Raw genomic sequence first — 15,340 nt, 5'->3', positions numbered from 1 at the left:
CAAAAAGAAATTGAAAAATATAATGACAGCATGATGTGTGATCTCTTGTTGAGTTAAAAATATTCAAAGATATTTCTTAGTATGGTCTGATATCGTCCACTTTTAATCAAGCTCACACGATTTTTCTCAAAAGATCTCGTATACACCATTAAAAGTATTCACACCTAACACGATTGAGTATAGATCGACAATGAGACTAACAACAATCTTTGCACCAGTTTTGTTCTTGAAAGTACATATACTAGTTCTTGTCTCACGAGATTAGCTTAATCAAGATCATTTTGGTGATTATAATAGCTAGCTTATCCCTCGCTACTCAGAAGCCTTAGTAAATTCATTATCGATTTCTATCGTAGTGGAAGTTGCTACCACTCAAAACACAGAAGAGTTTTATAAGATCCTTTTCTTTTATTTAATTTGTAAGTGGACACAAAAAATCACTCACTTTCTCCCGGGACCCTTACTATCTAGAAGCGTTGGTAAATTCATTACTAATTTCCACCTTAGTGAAGTTGCTAGCAATCAAAATTACAGAAAGTTATTGTAAGCTCATTTTTTTACTATTTAATTTGTAAGTGAACACAGAGGATCATTCTTTCACTTTCTCCCCTCCCAAAGAGAGAGAAATAGTTAGCAAGTGAAAATACAATAAACTTGAATATATAGGTGGTCCTTTACGCTGAATTAAGTAGCTCTTGGTTACTGAAATTAAAACATATGGTAGCAATAATACTTTCACAAAAAATCAGACCAGAACATTATGGTGTGTTCTTGCTGATTGTTGTTTCTATATATATGATACCCTCCTCTTTTGACAGATATATATGTTCATAAAAGGTCAACTGGACAAAAATGTACCCAGTCCTAATAACAGATGACTTTGGCTTTTACTATGTTCCTATTACTCAAACATTTGACTTGTATAATTTTCTTTTTATTTGTGGTTCGACTAATTTGGATTCCTGTCGGTGTAAGACAAATGTTAGAACGAGAAACACTTCTTACTACGATTTTTTTTATATACAGGGCTTGAATCTGGAACCTCTGATTAAGAATGAAGAGATGTTATCTATCCCACCCTCCAACATTGTAGATTATGTTATCATTTTCTTCTACATTCATTTTTCATTTTCTTTTGGCAGGGAAGATGTTCCATTCTTGGTGCTTTACTTTCTTTTTTCTTTTTAATATTTCCTACTAAATGGGAAATAGGGAAAGGGGATATGAAATTGAAACCTATTAGGCTTTGATTTATTATGCTAAAAGCTCTCGTTAGCACTACAGTACTTTACGTCTTTGTTATCCTAAGTGGTTGGGAACCGACAAGAACGTTTTCACTCTTTTTTTCTCATCGTTTGTGATTATTTAAGCTGGATACACTTACAATGTTAATCAATGTAGTCTTAGCATGTTAACTGCTATTTTCATGGGTTTATCAATTAATATTTATCCCATAATTTTACATGTAATACCTTATAAGTGATCTAACTCTATTTATACTATCTAGCATAAAACTTAAATTCATGTCGTAGTCAGTGTGAAAGAAACTTCATATAAATAAAGTCAAATGTTAATAGAACAATTTGTTGGAGTTTTTTTTTATTTTTTTATTTTTTATACATATATATATTATGGAAATTACATAAAAGATGGGATGTTTCTTCTGTTTCTTAAATAATGCTACCGTCGCAAGCAACCTCTAAAAGAATAGGGAGTGAATGACCCTTCTCCTAAATGTGAAATATAAAAGATTAGGAAAATGATATCAAGATGGGTCAGATTGGGCTAAATTTAGGTCGAGTCTAGCTGTCGAAGTTTGGCAAAAATTCATATTGAGCCCATTCATTGTGCTTCTATTCGGCCCAACATTGAGAATTACCTAAATATCATCTAACAAGTGAATTTGTGTTCAATTGAATAATTCATTACCACAACTAGCCTCAAGTCTAAGAGCCAAACATTATAGAAAAAATTGCACTGGCTAGCCACCTTTCGGATCAATTTTTGAAAAATAGTTAGTATGTGGAAATTCGTAGAAAGTAGTCACTTTTGGATTGGGTTATTAATCAGAATTTGGCAAATTGTCCCGCTTTGCGACAATTCCTTCGTAAATGATTCTCTTTTTATTTCTCCTGCAACTTATGGACCTTTTAGGCCGTGGTTTAAAGCTATTTTTTGAGCAAATTGCAAATCTTATGAGAAAACGTTAGACCACGATCTAAAATTTTGTACACGCTAGACGACATCCTAATATTTTCTCAGTCCAAATGGTTATATTTGCACAAGTTTTAAAAATAAGAATTAAATTTAAATGATAGCCTAAAAATTGACATTTGCGTTAATCAGCTGAGAATGGCTACTCATGATCCAGTTACTCAGCAAAGTACATTGCTTATACAAGAAATGAATCCACTTTTATTGAGTAGTTGTTTAACTTGTCATACTAAAAACTGGTTTATCAGTCCCAAAAAAAGCCAAGTTGCGACCCAATGTATATGCGGGACCAAGGTACGGCCCACTTAGAAATTTTGTTAAGGATCCATTACATATGGGGGCGTCAAAATTAACTTATAAAAGTATGATTTTAAATTCTGTCCGCTAACGATATAATTTTTTTTTTTTATATAATAAGATAAATTAGAAGGTAATTACAGGTATCCTACCCTGGAGCATTTTTTTTTTGTCGAGAGGGAGGGGGGAGGTGAAGGTATTTGGGGGATGGGACAAGGAGAGATTTGAGAAATATGTTATAACACAATAATATAATTACAAATTGGGAAATAAAATGAAAATGAAGGAAAAAAATTGATTTAAACTAGTTGAGTTTTAGTAGTGCCAATCGACCTAAATAAGCATTAGAAGATTTAGATCACGAATGTTTATTATACTAATCGTTTTTCGTCCATCCAAATTTGATCCAACCATCCTTTTCCTTAAGGTTTACTTTCATATTTTATCGCTACCTCTATTAAAAGATTTCATTCAAATTATTTATTTGAATAGGTAATACTATAACTTATTATTGTACTCCAAAAAGGTAAAGGTATCTAAGAAGCAAGTAGAGGCAACATGCCAAAATTCCTCCTTAAAAAGAATTTAGCATTAACTTCAAGTTTCCCAGGAGATATAGAGGATAAGAACAAATCCAACCAATTTCTTGCAAGATTAATCATTTGATTAGTAGCAGTTACATTGCCATAAAGACATAGAAATCTTGGACAGTTGATAAAATCTCCAACCAATAATCGCACCCCTAAAGAGTGAAACGTTAAGGATGACGCCATGACGGTTTAGCTGTTTGAACAGCAGAAAACATGCAACAAAACTTTTATTTGTTTAAAGTTTTTTATATCTGTTTGTGAATTTAATTTATCTTTCTCGATATCTTAAAATGGTTGAAATATCAAAAACTATTGTACCATCTATCAAAAAAAGCTAAGTTTTTACCCATTTAAATGATGATATTCAAAAACTTACATGCACCTCAAGTACTATTTCACGGAATATTTGCTGTGTCATATTGAGCAGCACAACCTGCAAAAAAAATGAAGGTAACACTTTTTTTTTTTAATAACTTTATTATATTAATGCACAATAGGTGATCTCAAATAGTCAAAAAGATGCAATAATATCACTTAAAATTTAACTCGGAAAAGCATAAACCCAATCAATCCTATTCAACGTCGAAATAGAAATTTAGCTAAATTGTGAGGTAATATATCTCAAGATCTAGGAATATATACCTTATTACATCTTCGAAGACTCGTCAATTTGCAGAAAACTTCACATGTAACATCTATCTCCCATGAGATTTTCATCCATTTTAGTATAGTATCAATCATATTTTTGGCATCCGATAAGATATGAATTTGATCGTCCAAATATGTGTATCTTTAGCAATATCATCAGCACAAGACTAGTCTACTTGAATATTCCGAGTATGTGTATCCAACCTTAATGCTGAACTTCTATAAGTTTCATACTATTTCGTTAAGTCACACGCATTTTTTTATACGTCTAAAGTTAGCCCTCCGCTCACATTTCTTTCTACTTTATACCCCTCTACTTTAGTTTAATAGTTAAATATACCCTCCGTTAGTCAAAGTAGATAAATATACCCCTTCCGTTAGTCAAAGTAGATAAATATACCCCTTCCGCTAAGAAAGTACACAAATATACCCCTCAGTCGACAGAATCCCCAATTCCACCATTAATTACCCGATTTAACTTTAAAAAACCTATGCTCGACCTGCCCCGACCTGCAAATTAAATTCTTTCCACTCAAATATACCCACCACCACTACAATCGACCCAACACAACCACCCCACCACTTCCACCACCACAACCAGTAAATTCTTCATAACCATCCTTAACCACAACCCCAATTGTTTTGTGCCTGAAACTTCAAGAGATTGTTGATTTTTAGTTTTTAATTTTAGATTGGAGGACCGTTGTTTAGAAAGGAGGCTTGTGGTGGGGATTTTCTAGCCTTTTTGAGCCTAAAGCTTTCATTTTTATTGATTTTAATATTGCTAGCTACCTGGATATGTGATACAGTGATACTTGAAGAAATTTATCTCAGTTTGCTCCAAGCAGAGCTCTTTGTTGGATAGCTAAGTATTTTATAAAGTGTGAAATATTATAATAATCATGTTTGACTGATGACAATCATGCTTTCTCTAGTATTTTGCATATGATATTCAATGTTGTATTAAGGATTTAATGTATTTACTGAGATCGAATGATTTTTATTGTTTTGTTCAGTGATGTCCGAGGATATGGTTAAGGAAGGCTATGAAGAATTTACTGGTTGTGGTGGTGGTGGTTGTGTTGGGTTGGTTGTAGTGGTGGTGGGTATAATTAATGGTGGAATTGGGGATTCTGTCAACTGAGGGGTATATTTGTGTACTTTCTTAACGGAAGGGGTATATTTATCTACTTTGACTAACAGAAAGGGTATATTTATCTACTTTGACTAACGGAAGGTATATTTAACTATTAAACAAAAGTAGAGGGGTATATTTGATCCTTTTCCCTTATCTAAATCTATATTGTGTCAGCTGTATGGATTGCACCTTGGTATTTTTCACACTATTGAACCAAATCACACCAATTACCGATTAGGATTAGTATGTGATGATTGACAAATTTTACCTCCCCTCTCTGTAACTATAGCACTGTCCGAAACGAATTCAAAGTATATACAGTATTTTTAAAATTTTTGTACGTACATATATTATATAGTTCGAGTTAAAAACATTAAGGGTACACATATCACTGTTTATGTGCTGGACGCACTTGTCACAGCGACCCTGACTAAACTTTTCACATGTCCAAATTATTGAGAGATAAAGATCAACCGTTAGCTTCATCACAAACGATCATAAGTGTAGGCCATGACCTGAAACATTTAATATCAAATTGGCCCAAGGAAATTTTGGAAGCAATCCTTTTTGGGAGATACGTATTGAAAAGGAAAATTTGGATCAGTTGGCTGTTGTGCTCTGAGGGAAAAAAGACATTGGCATAGGACCGCAACAAACTGTACACATTAATGGCAGCCGTATTTCTAGGAAAGCACATGTAATTTGTGCTTTAAATTACATGTGTTGCTACATGTAAATGTAATGGCAGAGACTTCAAGAAAGAAACACTAGATATGTCGTCAAATGAGAAATATTCAAAGAAGTAAGAGTGGAAAAAGACTTAGAGCCCGTTTGGATTGGCTTACAGCTTAAAGCTGTTTGCAGCTTATAAGCTGAAAAAAATAAGTTGAGGTAGTCCAACTTATTTTTTTTGGCTTATAAGCTGTTTTCAGCTTATAAGCTGCTTTAGATAAACTAAGTCAAATGGGTCCAATTATTTTTTTGAGCTTATTTTAAGCATAAAATGACTTTAAGCTGGCCAGCCAAACACTCAAAAAAGCTGAAAACAGCTTATAAGCTAACTTATAAGCCAATCCAAACGGGCTCTTACTCTAACTCGATCTATATTTACATCAAATCACTGAATTCTAGAAGTGTTTCGTTTTTTATTTCTAGTTTAACCCATCCGGTGTTTAGAATTCACTGGCTCTATTGATTCGTATTCACGTACTCTTTGTGTTGCTTACCCACAACTCAACTAATTTCACGGGATACAAGCTATACCTCCCACTAATACATGTACGTACAGGGTAATATATTTGTCCTCCAAAGCTTTGATAAATGGGAAGGAATCACCTTGTTGATTTTATCATGGTTCTCAATCCATTTCAATGACCATTAGAACATGTACTTCTTGGATGCATGAGGGGAGGGGCGGCGGAGGTCTTAGCGCTCCCTACTAAAGAAAGCTCAATTCCCAAAATTAAACCCGAAATATTTGATAACGATGGAGGAACCTTTACCATTTCACCACATTTTTTTATGGTCAAGGCATATGTATTGCATTTAAATAATTATCAATATATTATGGTTTAATAATGTAGTATTTACTTAAAATACGAGTTTAGGAGATTTACAGTTTCTTTTAACGGAGACGGATCTACACCAATCACAATTTGAGTCAGTGGTCGTCAGAAATCGATACGAACATATTTTCTCTGTCCATAACCTAAAAATATAGAGCAGTTCTCAAAAGTCTAGTCGTTTTTATCATATGAAAAGTACATTCTTTTCAACACCCATAATGGTGTTTATATAGGCTGGTAATGGAGTTTTGGGTGGAGGATTAATTAATAGACTGATGGACTAACTAGCTCTGCTTGCGGGTGGACTTGATCGAATTAATATTTTTCAACAAATTAATACATATATACATTCCCTAGCTTTAATATTTGATTCCTAAAATTATTATTTTTCAATTTGATGTAAAGTCGGTACATGTAAATATTTTGTGTTTATGGGATGGAAGGAGAACAGGAGAGAGGAGACACAATCTGAGCATAGTAATTTTCATAGTTACCAGATAAGCACAAACCTCAACAATCTGGGTCTACCTGCCTCCCATTTTTGTTCGAACCAACAGTTTGAAAGTTACCCTTTAACCCTTTTTCTTTCTTCATTTTATGCAACACTTTGAGAATTACCCTCAACCATTTTAAAAACATGTCGTTTCTAAGTATTTGTGGCACTTCTTACTAGATAATTTTTACATATATCTCCAGATGTACTAGTACATGCACTATGCAAGTATGAAACCGGGTATTAGAAGATATTAAAAGAGAATGATTGGATTTCAAATAACATAAAATAAAGTTAATTACTATTAAAAAAAGCTCTATCATATGTCGAATAAACGCAATAATAGAGCTTAGTCAAGATAATTCTTGTACTAATGAACTCTAAAATATTTTATATGACTGGAAATCTCAACCTCTATCCATTAGTGAAGACACATATATCAACCTCTATCCATTAGTTCGCGATCGAGGTATAATTGTTGTTTTCTTTGTAGCAAGAAGAATGAAATATGTCAACATTATGCATAATATTATCAACATGATGCATAGTCTTTGTCTTTTCAAGGCCACTTTTAATAATTTGTAAAACAGACAAGGACTTGTCTTTTATTTACATTAGGTAGTAAAATAAAAGCTTTCGTTAATCTTTTCAAACTTTTAAACTTAAGACAAGCACACGATATCAAAATATACTGACCAATCGTAATGATCAAATAAATTGAAAGCAGTCAAAAGCAAAGTTATTGTGGGAGGCAATATTTTCAAACAGGATTAAACAATTGATCAGGAAGTGTCAATCAATGCCCACTTAAGGAAAACAGAGTAGACAATTATGTCTAATGTGTGAATGTAATGGAGTAAGAGATTATTGGGAATTGATTTTTCCTAAATTTTACATAATAAATAATACTCCCTCTGTCCCAAAATAAGTGTCATCTTGGCAAAATAATATTATTCCAAAATAAGTGTCATCTTAGGAATTGAAGACAAAAATTGACAAGTGTTTTCAACTATGCCCTTAGTGTTAAAGAAGTCGTCCTCTTTAATATTGTTCAATTCTCAAAAAACATCTAATAAATAGGGGTAGTTTAGTAAACTGTACATTGTATTTATTGTCGGAATAGGAAAACACTCATCTTGCGGTGGGCTTACTAATTAGATGCTTTCAGCAGTCATTCGCTCCGCACTTGGCTACTTAGTATTTACCGTGGGCACGATAATTATTAATGGACGTGATTTTTGCTAAGACCACACTTATTTCGGACCTTGGGAGTACTAGCATTAAAGAAGTAACGAACTTCACCACATGGCATTTCCAAGACGATGGAATGCTTTTCCTCTCCATTTAACTTTAGCAAACATATCTTAGAACATGAGGAGTACCAAAGAAAATGAACAAGAGAAAAAGAAAGTACCAAATTAAAAGTTATTTTTCTTGTAACTTTTCCTTTTTCTTTTTGAATTTTTTGCATGGATAAAAATGCAAGTGGAAGGAAAAGCCATTGAAGACTTTGCCGTAAAAAGATTCCCCTTCCACAAAATAGCTCCAAAAGAGAGATTTGTTTTTTCAAAAAAAAGTGAGTTAATTTTTTTTTATAAAAAAAGTGAGTTCCTTTGTTTTAATCTTTTCAGACTTGACGTTTGCATATATACACTATCTATATCATACTCCTTTAGAGCACGATCCTGCATAAACACAATATACTTTGTGTACCAAATTGACCCTTTTTTAATCACGTAAAAATGGACAAGCAGGGGACTGGTTAACAAATTTCAAATAGGCACAAGAAGTTCAAAACAAACGAACAAGAAATCAATCTAACATATTAACAAACAATTGAAGTCTTAACTACTTTGACGGTCTTAACACCTCTTCTTCGATCAATACCAAACTATGATTAGAAAACAAGATCAATCTAAATCCAACCACTGTCGTAGTTATGGTTAAATCTCTTTAAAAACTCGGTCACGTAATTGTGAAAGCACAAGTAGAATAAATTTTCGGGATCTTTATACAAACAGCCAGCATAATTCATTCTAAAGGATATATATGTTGTACATTCACCAGCTATTTTTAATTTAAGAGATTGAGTGAGCGGCTACTTAAATAATTCTTTTGAATTGATTTTTTTTCATTTTCACCTGCCCTTCTCCTCCTCAGCCCCCCAACCCCTCTACCAAACCACCAACACCGCTAAAAAATTTCCCTCTTTCAACGGTAATCCGAACAAAATTTGCAAACCAATCGTAACAAATTTTGTTCTGACATATAATAATAAGTACAAAGAAAGACATGATAGTTATCTTTTTCACAAAAAGAAAAACAAAAGCCCAAAAAAAAAAGAAAAAGAGAATCTTTTGAAGACATTCCCACTAACCAAAGCAACCCCACAATACACCCCCTAAGCTAATAGTAGTGAACCTACCATTTTCACAAGCAGCTAAAAAATGGCAGGTCAATTGTGCAATAAGTGCCTCATCTCTATAGTGAAAGACAGCAACAAGTTGCGGTTGATGAACAGTTTATGTCTCACATGTTAGAGGAACAAGCCAAAATGCAACCATACATTTAAGCAGAACATGATAGAGAAAGATGATAAGATTGAAAAAAAGAAGAAAAAGTGAAAGGGGCCAAAAACTTTGAGGGTCAATTTATTCAGAATGTCTAAAACAAGTTCCATCAGTACAATTATGAACAAGAGAGACTACTGAAAACAAAGAGATTAGTAGATCTACCTTCTATGCCACTACTACTACTACTACTACTACTACTAAGCCTACCCACAACAACCCCCCTTCTTTCCCTTTTGCATGATCTGTTAGTCAAAGGATCTCTCTCCTTGTATTTGTTGTTTAATGTCACAAGTTCTGCTATGTTACAGATCATTAGTCTACCTTCTAATTTTCTTTACAAGTCTCAGAGTGACGGGAAATAGAAATTTCACCATCCACCACTTAGAGCCACTAAAACTTACATGCTATTTTCCTATCTTTATCTAAAAGCCTAAAGATGAAACATAGAAAATGCAGGACAAGGCATTTTAACAATCTACTTTCACCCATTCATAACGTCCGGGAAGGGGCTCCTCCTTCACTGGATCAAAGTTGTACCTGCAAATGGTTCCAAAACACGGTCAATTAGACGACAACATAAATAACAAGTACAAGATGTGTCATGTCAAAGTCGTACTTCTCAATGAATTTTCTCCGCTGCTGCTCTTCTGCTCTGGTAAAAAACTCATCCATTTCATGAGCTGTTGGGATATTCGCTCGCACGGAGTTTGGTACTTCATTTGCATTAATACGCCTCGGCCTCGTACTGGAACCAGGGGTCTCCAAATCCCTTATCAAACTGCAAGGTGTGCTCTCCCTGGTAGTCCTGTAAGAAAGAGCAAAGAAGGAAACTCTATTCAAATGTTTAAACTTTCAGATCTAAATCTTTGCAGATCAATAGTAGAAAATAAGGAAGGTAAATTCAGAATCGCAAAGGCTACACATACTGAATAAAGGCAAATATTTAGTGGCTGTCAAAAAGCTTTCTTATCCACCTATTACTTCAATCATAGAAGGACCCCACATTCATTTTTTTAAAGGTAAATGACTCTCAACAATCATTGCTACTTTGCAAATTTAAGGCAGAAAAGTACTAATATGCATGCATCATGCAGTTACAGACAAAACAACTTTTTTTCACCATGAAAGTTTCAACGACCATAAATGGACTATAGCCTATGGGACGGCAAATCTAAAGAGCTAGTAGTACAGCCATCCATTTTTTTTATTTTTTCTTTTCTTATGTTAGGCAGAATCATCAAGAAAATAGTTCATCCAGTTTGCTTTACTTCACTCACCAAATCAAAAAAAAAGTTAAAAAAAAGTGATGCAAATCGTATTAGTTCCCCGCATTAGAACAAAATCAGAGCCATTTATCAAATGCAACAAGGATGTGGTGTTAGGTGAGTATAGTGCCAAAATGCGCAAGCTAAAAAAGCCATAGAGAACTCAACTAAACCATGGAGAAACATTGATTCAACCAAAAGATGGTCCTCTTGCATCAATCTAGAAGTATAACACTACTAAAAAACAAGAATTAGTGATGGAACTAAACCACAAAATCCATGGCTAATCTATTTAGCGACGAAGTTCGTAGCTACTTCCAGATTTCTTTTCTTGTAGTTATAAGAAATATTTCATACAACTGTCTAACTTTTACCACAAGGAGGGTAAACTATAACAGGGTCCAACAAGATATACACGACGGAAGAAGGCATCCGCAAGATTTTCTTTTAATGAAAGGTAATACAAAAGGCATCTCTAAGACAAATACGACAACATTTTTTTGATTGGTAACAAATACGACAACATTTACTTCTTCAGATAACAATCAGCAATACATTTTGGGTCAACAAGGTAATAATTATTCAATTGGAACCATACGAGCACATCAATGTTTCTGCTGAATTACAAATCCTCACTTTTACCACATGGAGAGTAAACTATAACAGGATCTAACAAGATATACATGATGGAAGAAGACATCTGTAAGATTTTCTTTTAATGAAAGGTAATACATAAGGCATCTCTAAAACAAATACGACAACATTTACTACTTCAGATAACGATCAGCAATACATTTTGGGTCAACAAGGTAATAATTATTCAATTGGAACCATATGAGCACGTCAACGTTTCTGCTGATTTACAAATCCTCCAAGATAGAGGTTCAATTACAAATCTACTACTAATAGTTTTGAAAAATCTCCATCAATGAACCAATCTCAAGAAAACAGCCATAAAGTTCTAATTCAGTAACCAAATGCAGCACTCTTAAAAGAGATAAACCAGTATAGCAGACTTTGCTTTTTAAAGTTTTTCCTTTTTTTGGTTGGTTCCATTGGGGGGACCTTATAAGCCCTATACTTTCTCAATAAAATTAAATTTATCATGAATTTACTTTTCATATATTTGCAACAAATGTCCACACTCCATAAAAAGGAACTTTAAAGAAGAGTGAGGAATAAAGAGCCGTGTGGAAAGTAACTTCTACAAAAAAAGCAAACACCAAATCCAAGAATGAAGAACAAAACCTTAAAACTTGAACCAATATCAAGAACACAAATTTTCAATTGTCTGCATCATCCAAATGATACAGAGAAACAAAGAAAAATCTACACACAAATATTGAATCAATAAACAACACTCTTATCCCAGTTTTAAGAAAAACCACTAAAGCAAATAAATATAAAATTAGAAGCAAGAAAAAAGATTTAGAAAATCAGCCAGAGATTTTTTTTTTTCCATTCTAAATCAAGAAAAATCTAAACTATTCATAACCCAAACACCAAAAATCAATACCAGAAATTTACATTTCTGAGCAATCTATAAACAAGATATATTACTAATCTTTTAAACTATTTTTGCAATAAATAGTAAAAATTAGTCATCAAGTGAAAACACAGAACAGAAACAGTAAAAAAAAAAAAAAAAGAGGAATCTTTTTCAAGCCTTGCTCTAATCTTTCAGTAACATACATGAACATGCAAACTAGTAAAACCTTTAACAGAAGATTCCTCAAAATTTTCTTGGCAACCAAACAAGACATAAGATTTTCTGAAAATGAAAAAAAAAAAACAATAAAACAAACCCCACCTTTTTCCACCTTCAAATTCCAACAAGTTTTCTCCAAAGCAGCTATTCTCATTTTCCATTTCTTGAGCATCCAAACAGTCCTTTCCCTTAGGGTTAGGGTTTGCCAAATTGGGATCTTTGTGTTTCTGTTTTTTCCCATCAAGAACTGAAAAGGGTTTGATTAGCCTTCTATTACGAAGCTCTAAGTAGGACTCACCATCACCGCCGTTGCCGGTAACCGGTGACACCACCATTCTTGATGATTTTTGAAGAGCAGCTAGGGTTTTACTTTTAGCCCTTGTTAGAACACCAATTGGTGATACTTCCCCTGCTTTTTTGGACTTCCTCATGTACTTCCCCATTTCTCACTTGAACCAATAAAATCTTCAACTTTTTTTTCTTTCTTTTTTCAAGCTCTTTTCATGGAGTTTTTTTTTTGCAGAGAAAAAAAGAAAGAGAAATGAATATTCAAGAAAGAGAGAGAGGCAGAGAATAATCAGTTGTTTGTTAGAGAAAGAGAAATGAGAATAACAAGGGAAAGATGAATATATAGTAGAGCAGGGGAAGGAGGGGGAAAAAACAGGCGAGAGTGTGGGGACTTTTATGTGTACTTATCTTTAGTTATCTCATGACATATTGAGTTTATCACTACACTTCATTTTTATTTTATTTTCAAAGATATCACCTCACTTTTTCTTATTTCAATATTTAGTTCAAATAATATAATTATCTTGCAATTTTTTTTTCTTTCCTACTCTCTTTTTTTTTTTTCACTCGGTATTGGATAGCTGAATTGGAGCTCAATTAAATTAAAATTCGAGACGAAAAGTTTCTATTGGGGTTAAAGTATTCCCTAAGAAAGATGGATTCATACCTGATGCTCGACGCCGAGACTTTAATTAAAGATAAAAAAGTATTTAGTGTTCTTGTTGACAATTTTCTTGGCTTTTTTTTTCACTCAGGCTCGTTTATTTCACGTATAAATTATTGATTTTTGTCACATCCTAACAGTGTTAGGGCATGACGGGCACCCGACTCTCATCAGAGTCGAGCGAACCCTTAGACATTCACTCTATCAAATCCTATCATTTCAAAAACTTTTAAGAATATAAAACTTTTCCAATTTGAAATCATTATCTTTATAATGATTATGAAAACTTTCAATCAAATAAGTTCTTTAAACCAATTGAAATCATCTAAAATACATACTCTTTTAAAATCCATAAATGACTCAACTGATATCACTTTGTCGACATCTCGACAAACATACCACAGGACACTGTCTGCAGAAGTCTCTAAGAAGTAAACTGAACATTATGAGTCAGGACATGGCCCTGACATACCCGTAATCATACATATCTATACATGACTCAGCACAGCTCCAGAATGAGGTGGAACTTGCCAATCCCAGTTGACGTCCAAGCATCCTAGCTATACACTTAACTTGCCAAACAATCTGGGGCTGCGGGCATGAACGCAGCGTCCCCAGGCAAAAGGACGTCAGTACGGACAATGTACTGAGTATGTAAGGTGGTAACAAATCATAATCATAATTTGATTTAGGAGAGAAGAAATCACAATCTAACTCAATACCTGCAGCCTTCGCTGGAAGAAACATAAATATATACACGAAGTCTCAAAACTATCTTTAAGTAAATAATGCAATCCAACACACATTCTTTAAGTAAATAATGCAATCTCACACACATGCCGCTTCCGACATGTTAACAAAATGGTCCCTTCAGACAGCCGCTTCCGGCTAGTATCACAATAGTCCCTTCGGACGGCCGCTTCCGGCATAATAATGATGGCCTCTTCGGGCAGCCGCTTCCGGCTTAATAATGATGGCCCCTTCGGGCAGCCGCTTCCGGCTTAATAATAATGATGGCCCCTTCGGGCAGCCGCTTCCGGCTTAATAATGATGCTATGGAATGTAAACATAAGTCGTAAATGAAATGAAGTAGTAAAACCTCGCACCCCCTTCGGAGTGGTTTTGAAAATCTAAATAGTAAAATCTCGCACCCCCTTCGGAGTGGTTTTGAAAGTCTAACTTTATGTTTCCTTTAGTATAAAATTAATTTCCTCGAAATCATTGTTGACACCCAATTTTGTCCCGCCTCTCCTCCGAAATACCTATTTACGCTTCTAATATTTTTGAAAAATTAAACAATATATATTTATACCTTACTATAATTATTATCTCCTTATTAATACCGGCATTTGCATTATCCTGTCATTATCTTTTATTACTGTTTCTACTACTACTATTATTATTATTATTATTATTATTATAATTCGCATTTATTTTTTATTTTATCATTTCAGCATTTTTTACCCTCATATGTGCAGACATCGCATTTGTTTTCACACCGTTAAATAATATTTTTCATTTGCTGTTGAACTTTTAAAAATATATATATATATATATTGCACGACTATTACCATGTCATATAATTTTATTATCCGAGCACTAATAATTATATATTTTATATTTTAGTCCGTATTAATTCAGTCCATAATTAAATCCTAAAAACTATTTTGGGCTAAAGCCTAATTTGTGAAACCAACCCAATTTTTGGACCAATCCACATTTTTAATACCCAGCCCAACATTTTCAGCCCAACTCAATTCACCCCAGCCCAAATCGATTAGCCCACGTTTATTTCCAGCCCACATCTTCAAACCACCAGCCCATTTTTATTTAAACCAGCCCATACCCATTACCCATCCGGATCGGCCCAACTTCCTCTTCAACAAAAGAAACCCTA

The 15,340-nt window shown here is 33.8% G+C and overlaps 1 protein-coding gene across 1 annotated transcript; it reads right to left on the bottom strand.

The window, feature by feature from the left end:
* Positions 1–9,566: 9,566 nt before the first annotated feature.
* Positions 9,567–13,265, bottom strand: LOC132610123 (cyclin-dependent kinase inhibitor 4-like). Its single transcript, XM_060324400.1, has 3 exons — positions 12,594–13,265; positions 10,135–10,323; positions 9,567–10,055 (listed from the first exon to the last, which is right to left on the bottom strand). The coding sequence occupies exons 1-3, from the start codon at positions 12,932–12,934 to the stop codon at positions 9,986–9,988; spliced, it is 600 nt and encodes a 199-aa protein (XP_060180383.1). The 5' UTR covers positions 12,935–13,265; the 3' UTR covers positions 9,567–9,985.
* Between the last annotated feature and the right edge of the window lie 2,075 nt (positions 13,266–15,340).

The sequence above is a fragment of the Lycium barbarum genome, chromosome 9 (assembly GCF_019175385.1).
Source record: "Lycium barbarum isolate Lr01 chromosome 9, ASM1917538v2, whole genome shotgun sequence".
Classification (NCBI taxonomy): Eukaryota; Viridiplantae; Streptophyta; class Magnoliopsida; order Solanales; family Solanaceae; genus Lycium; species Lycium barbarum.
Note: the sequence above shows the minus strand (reverse complement) of the source record. Positions and strands in the feature narration are given on the sequence as shown.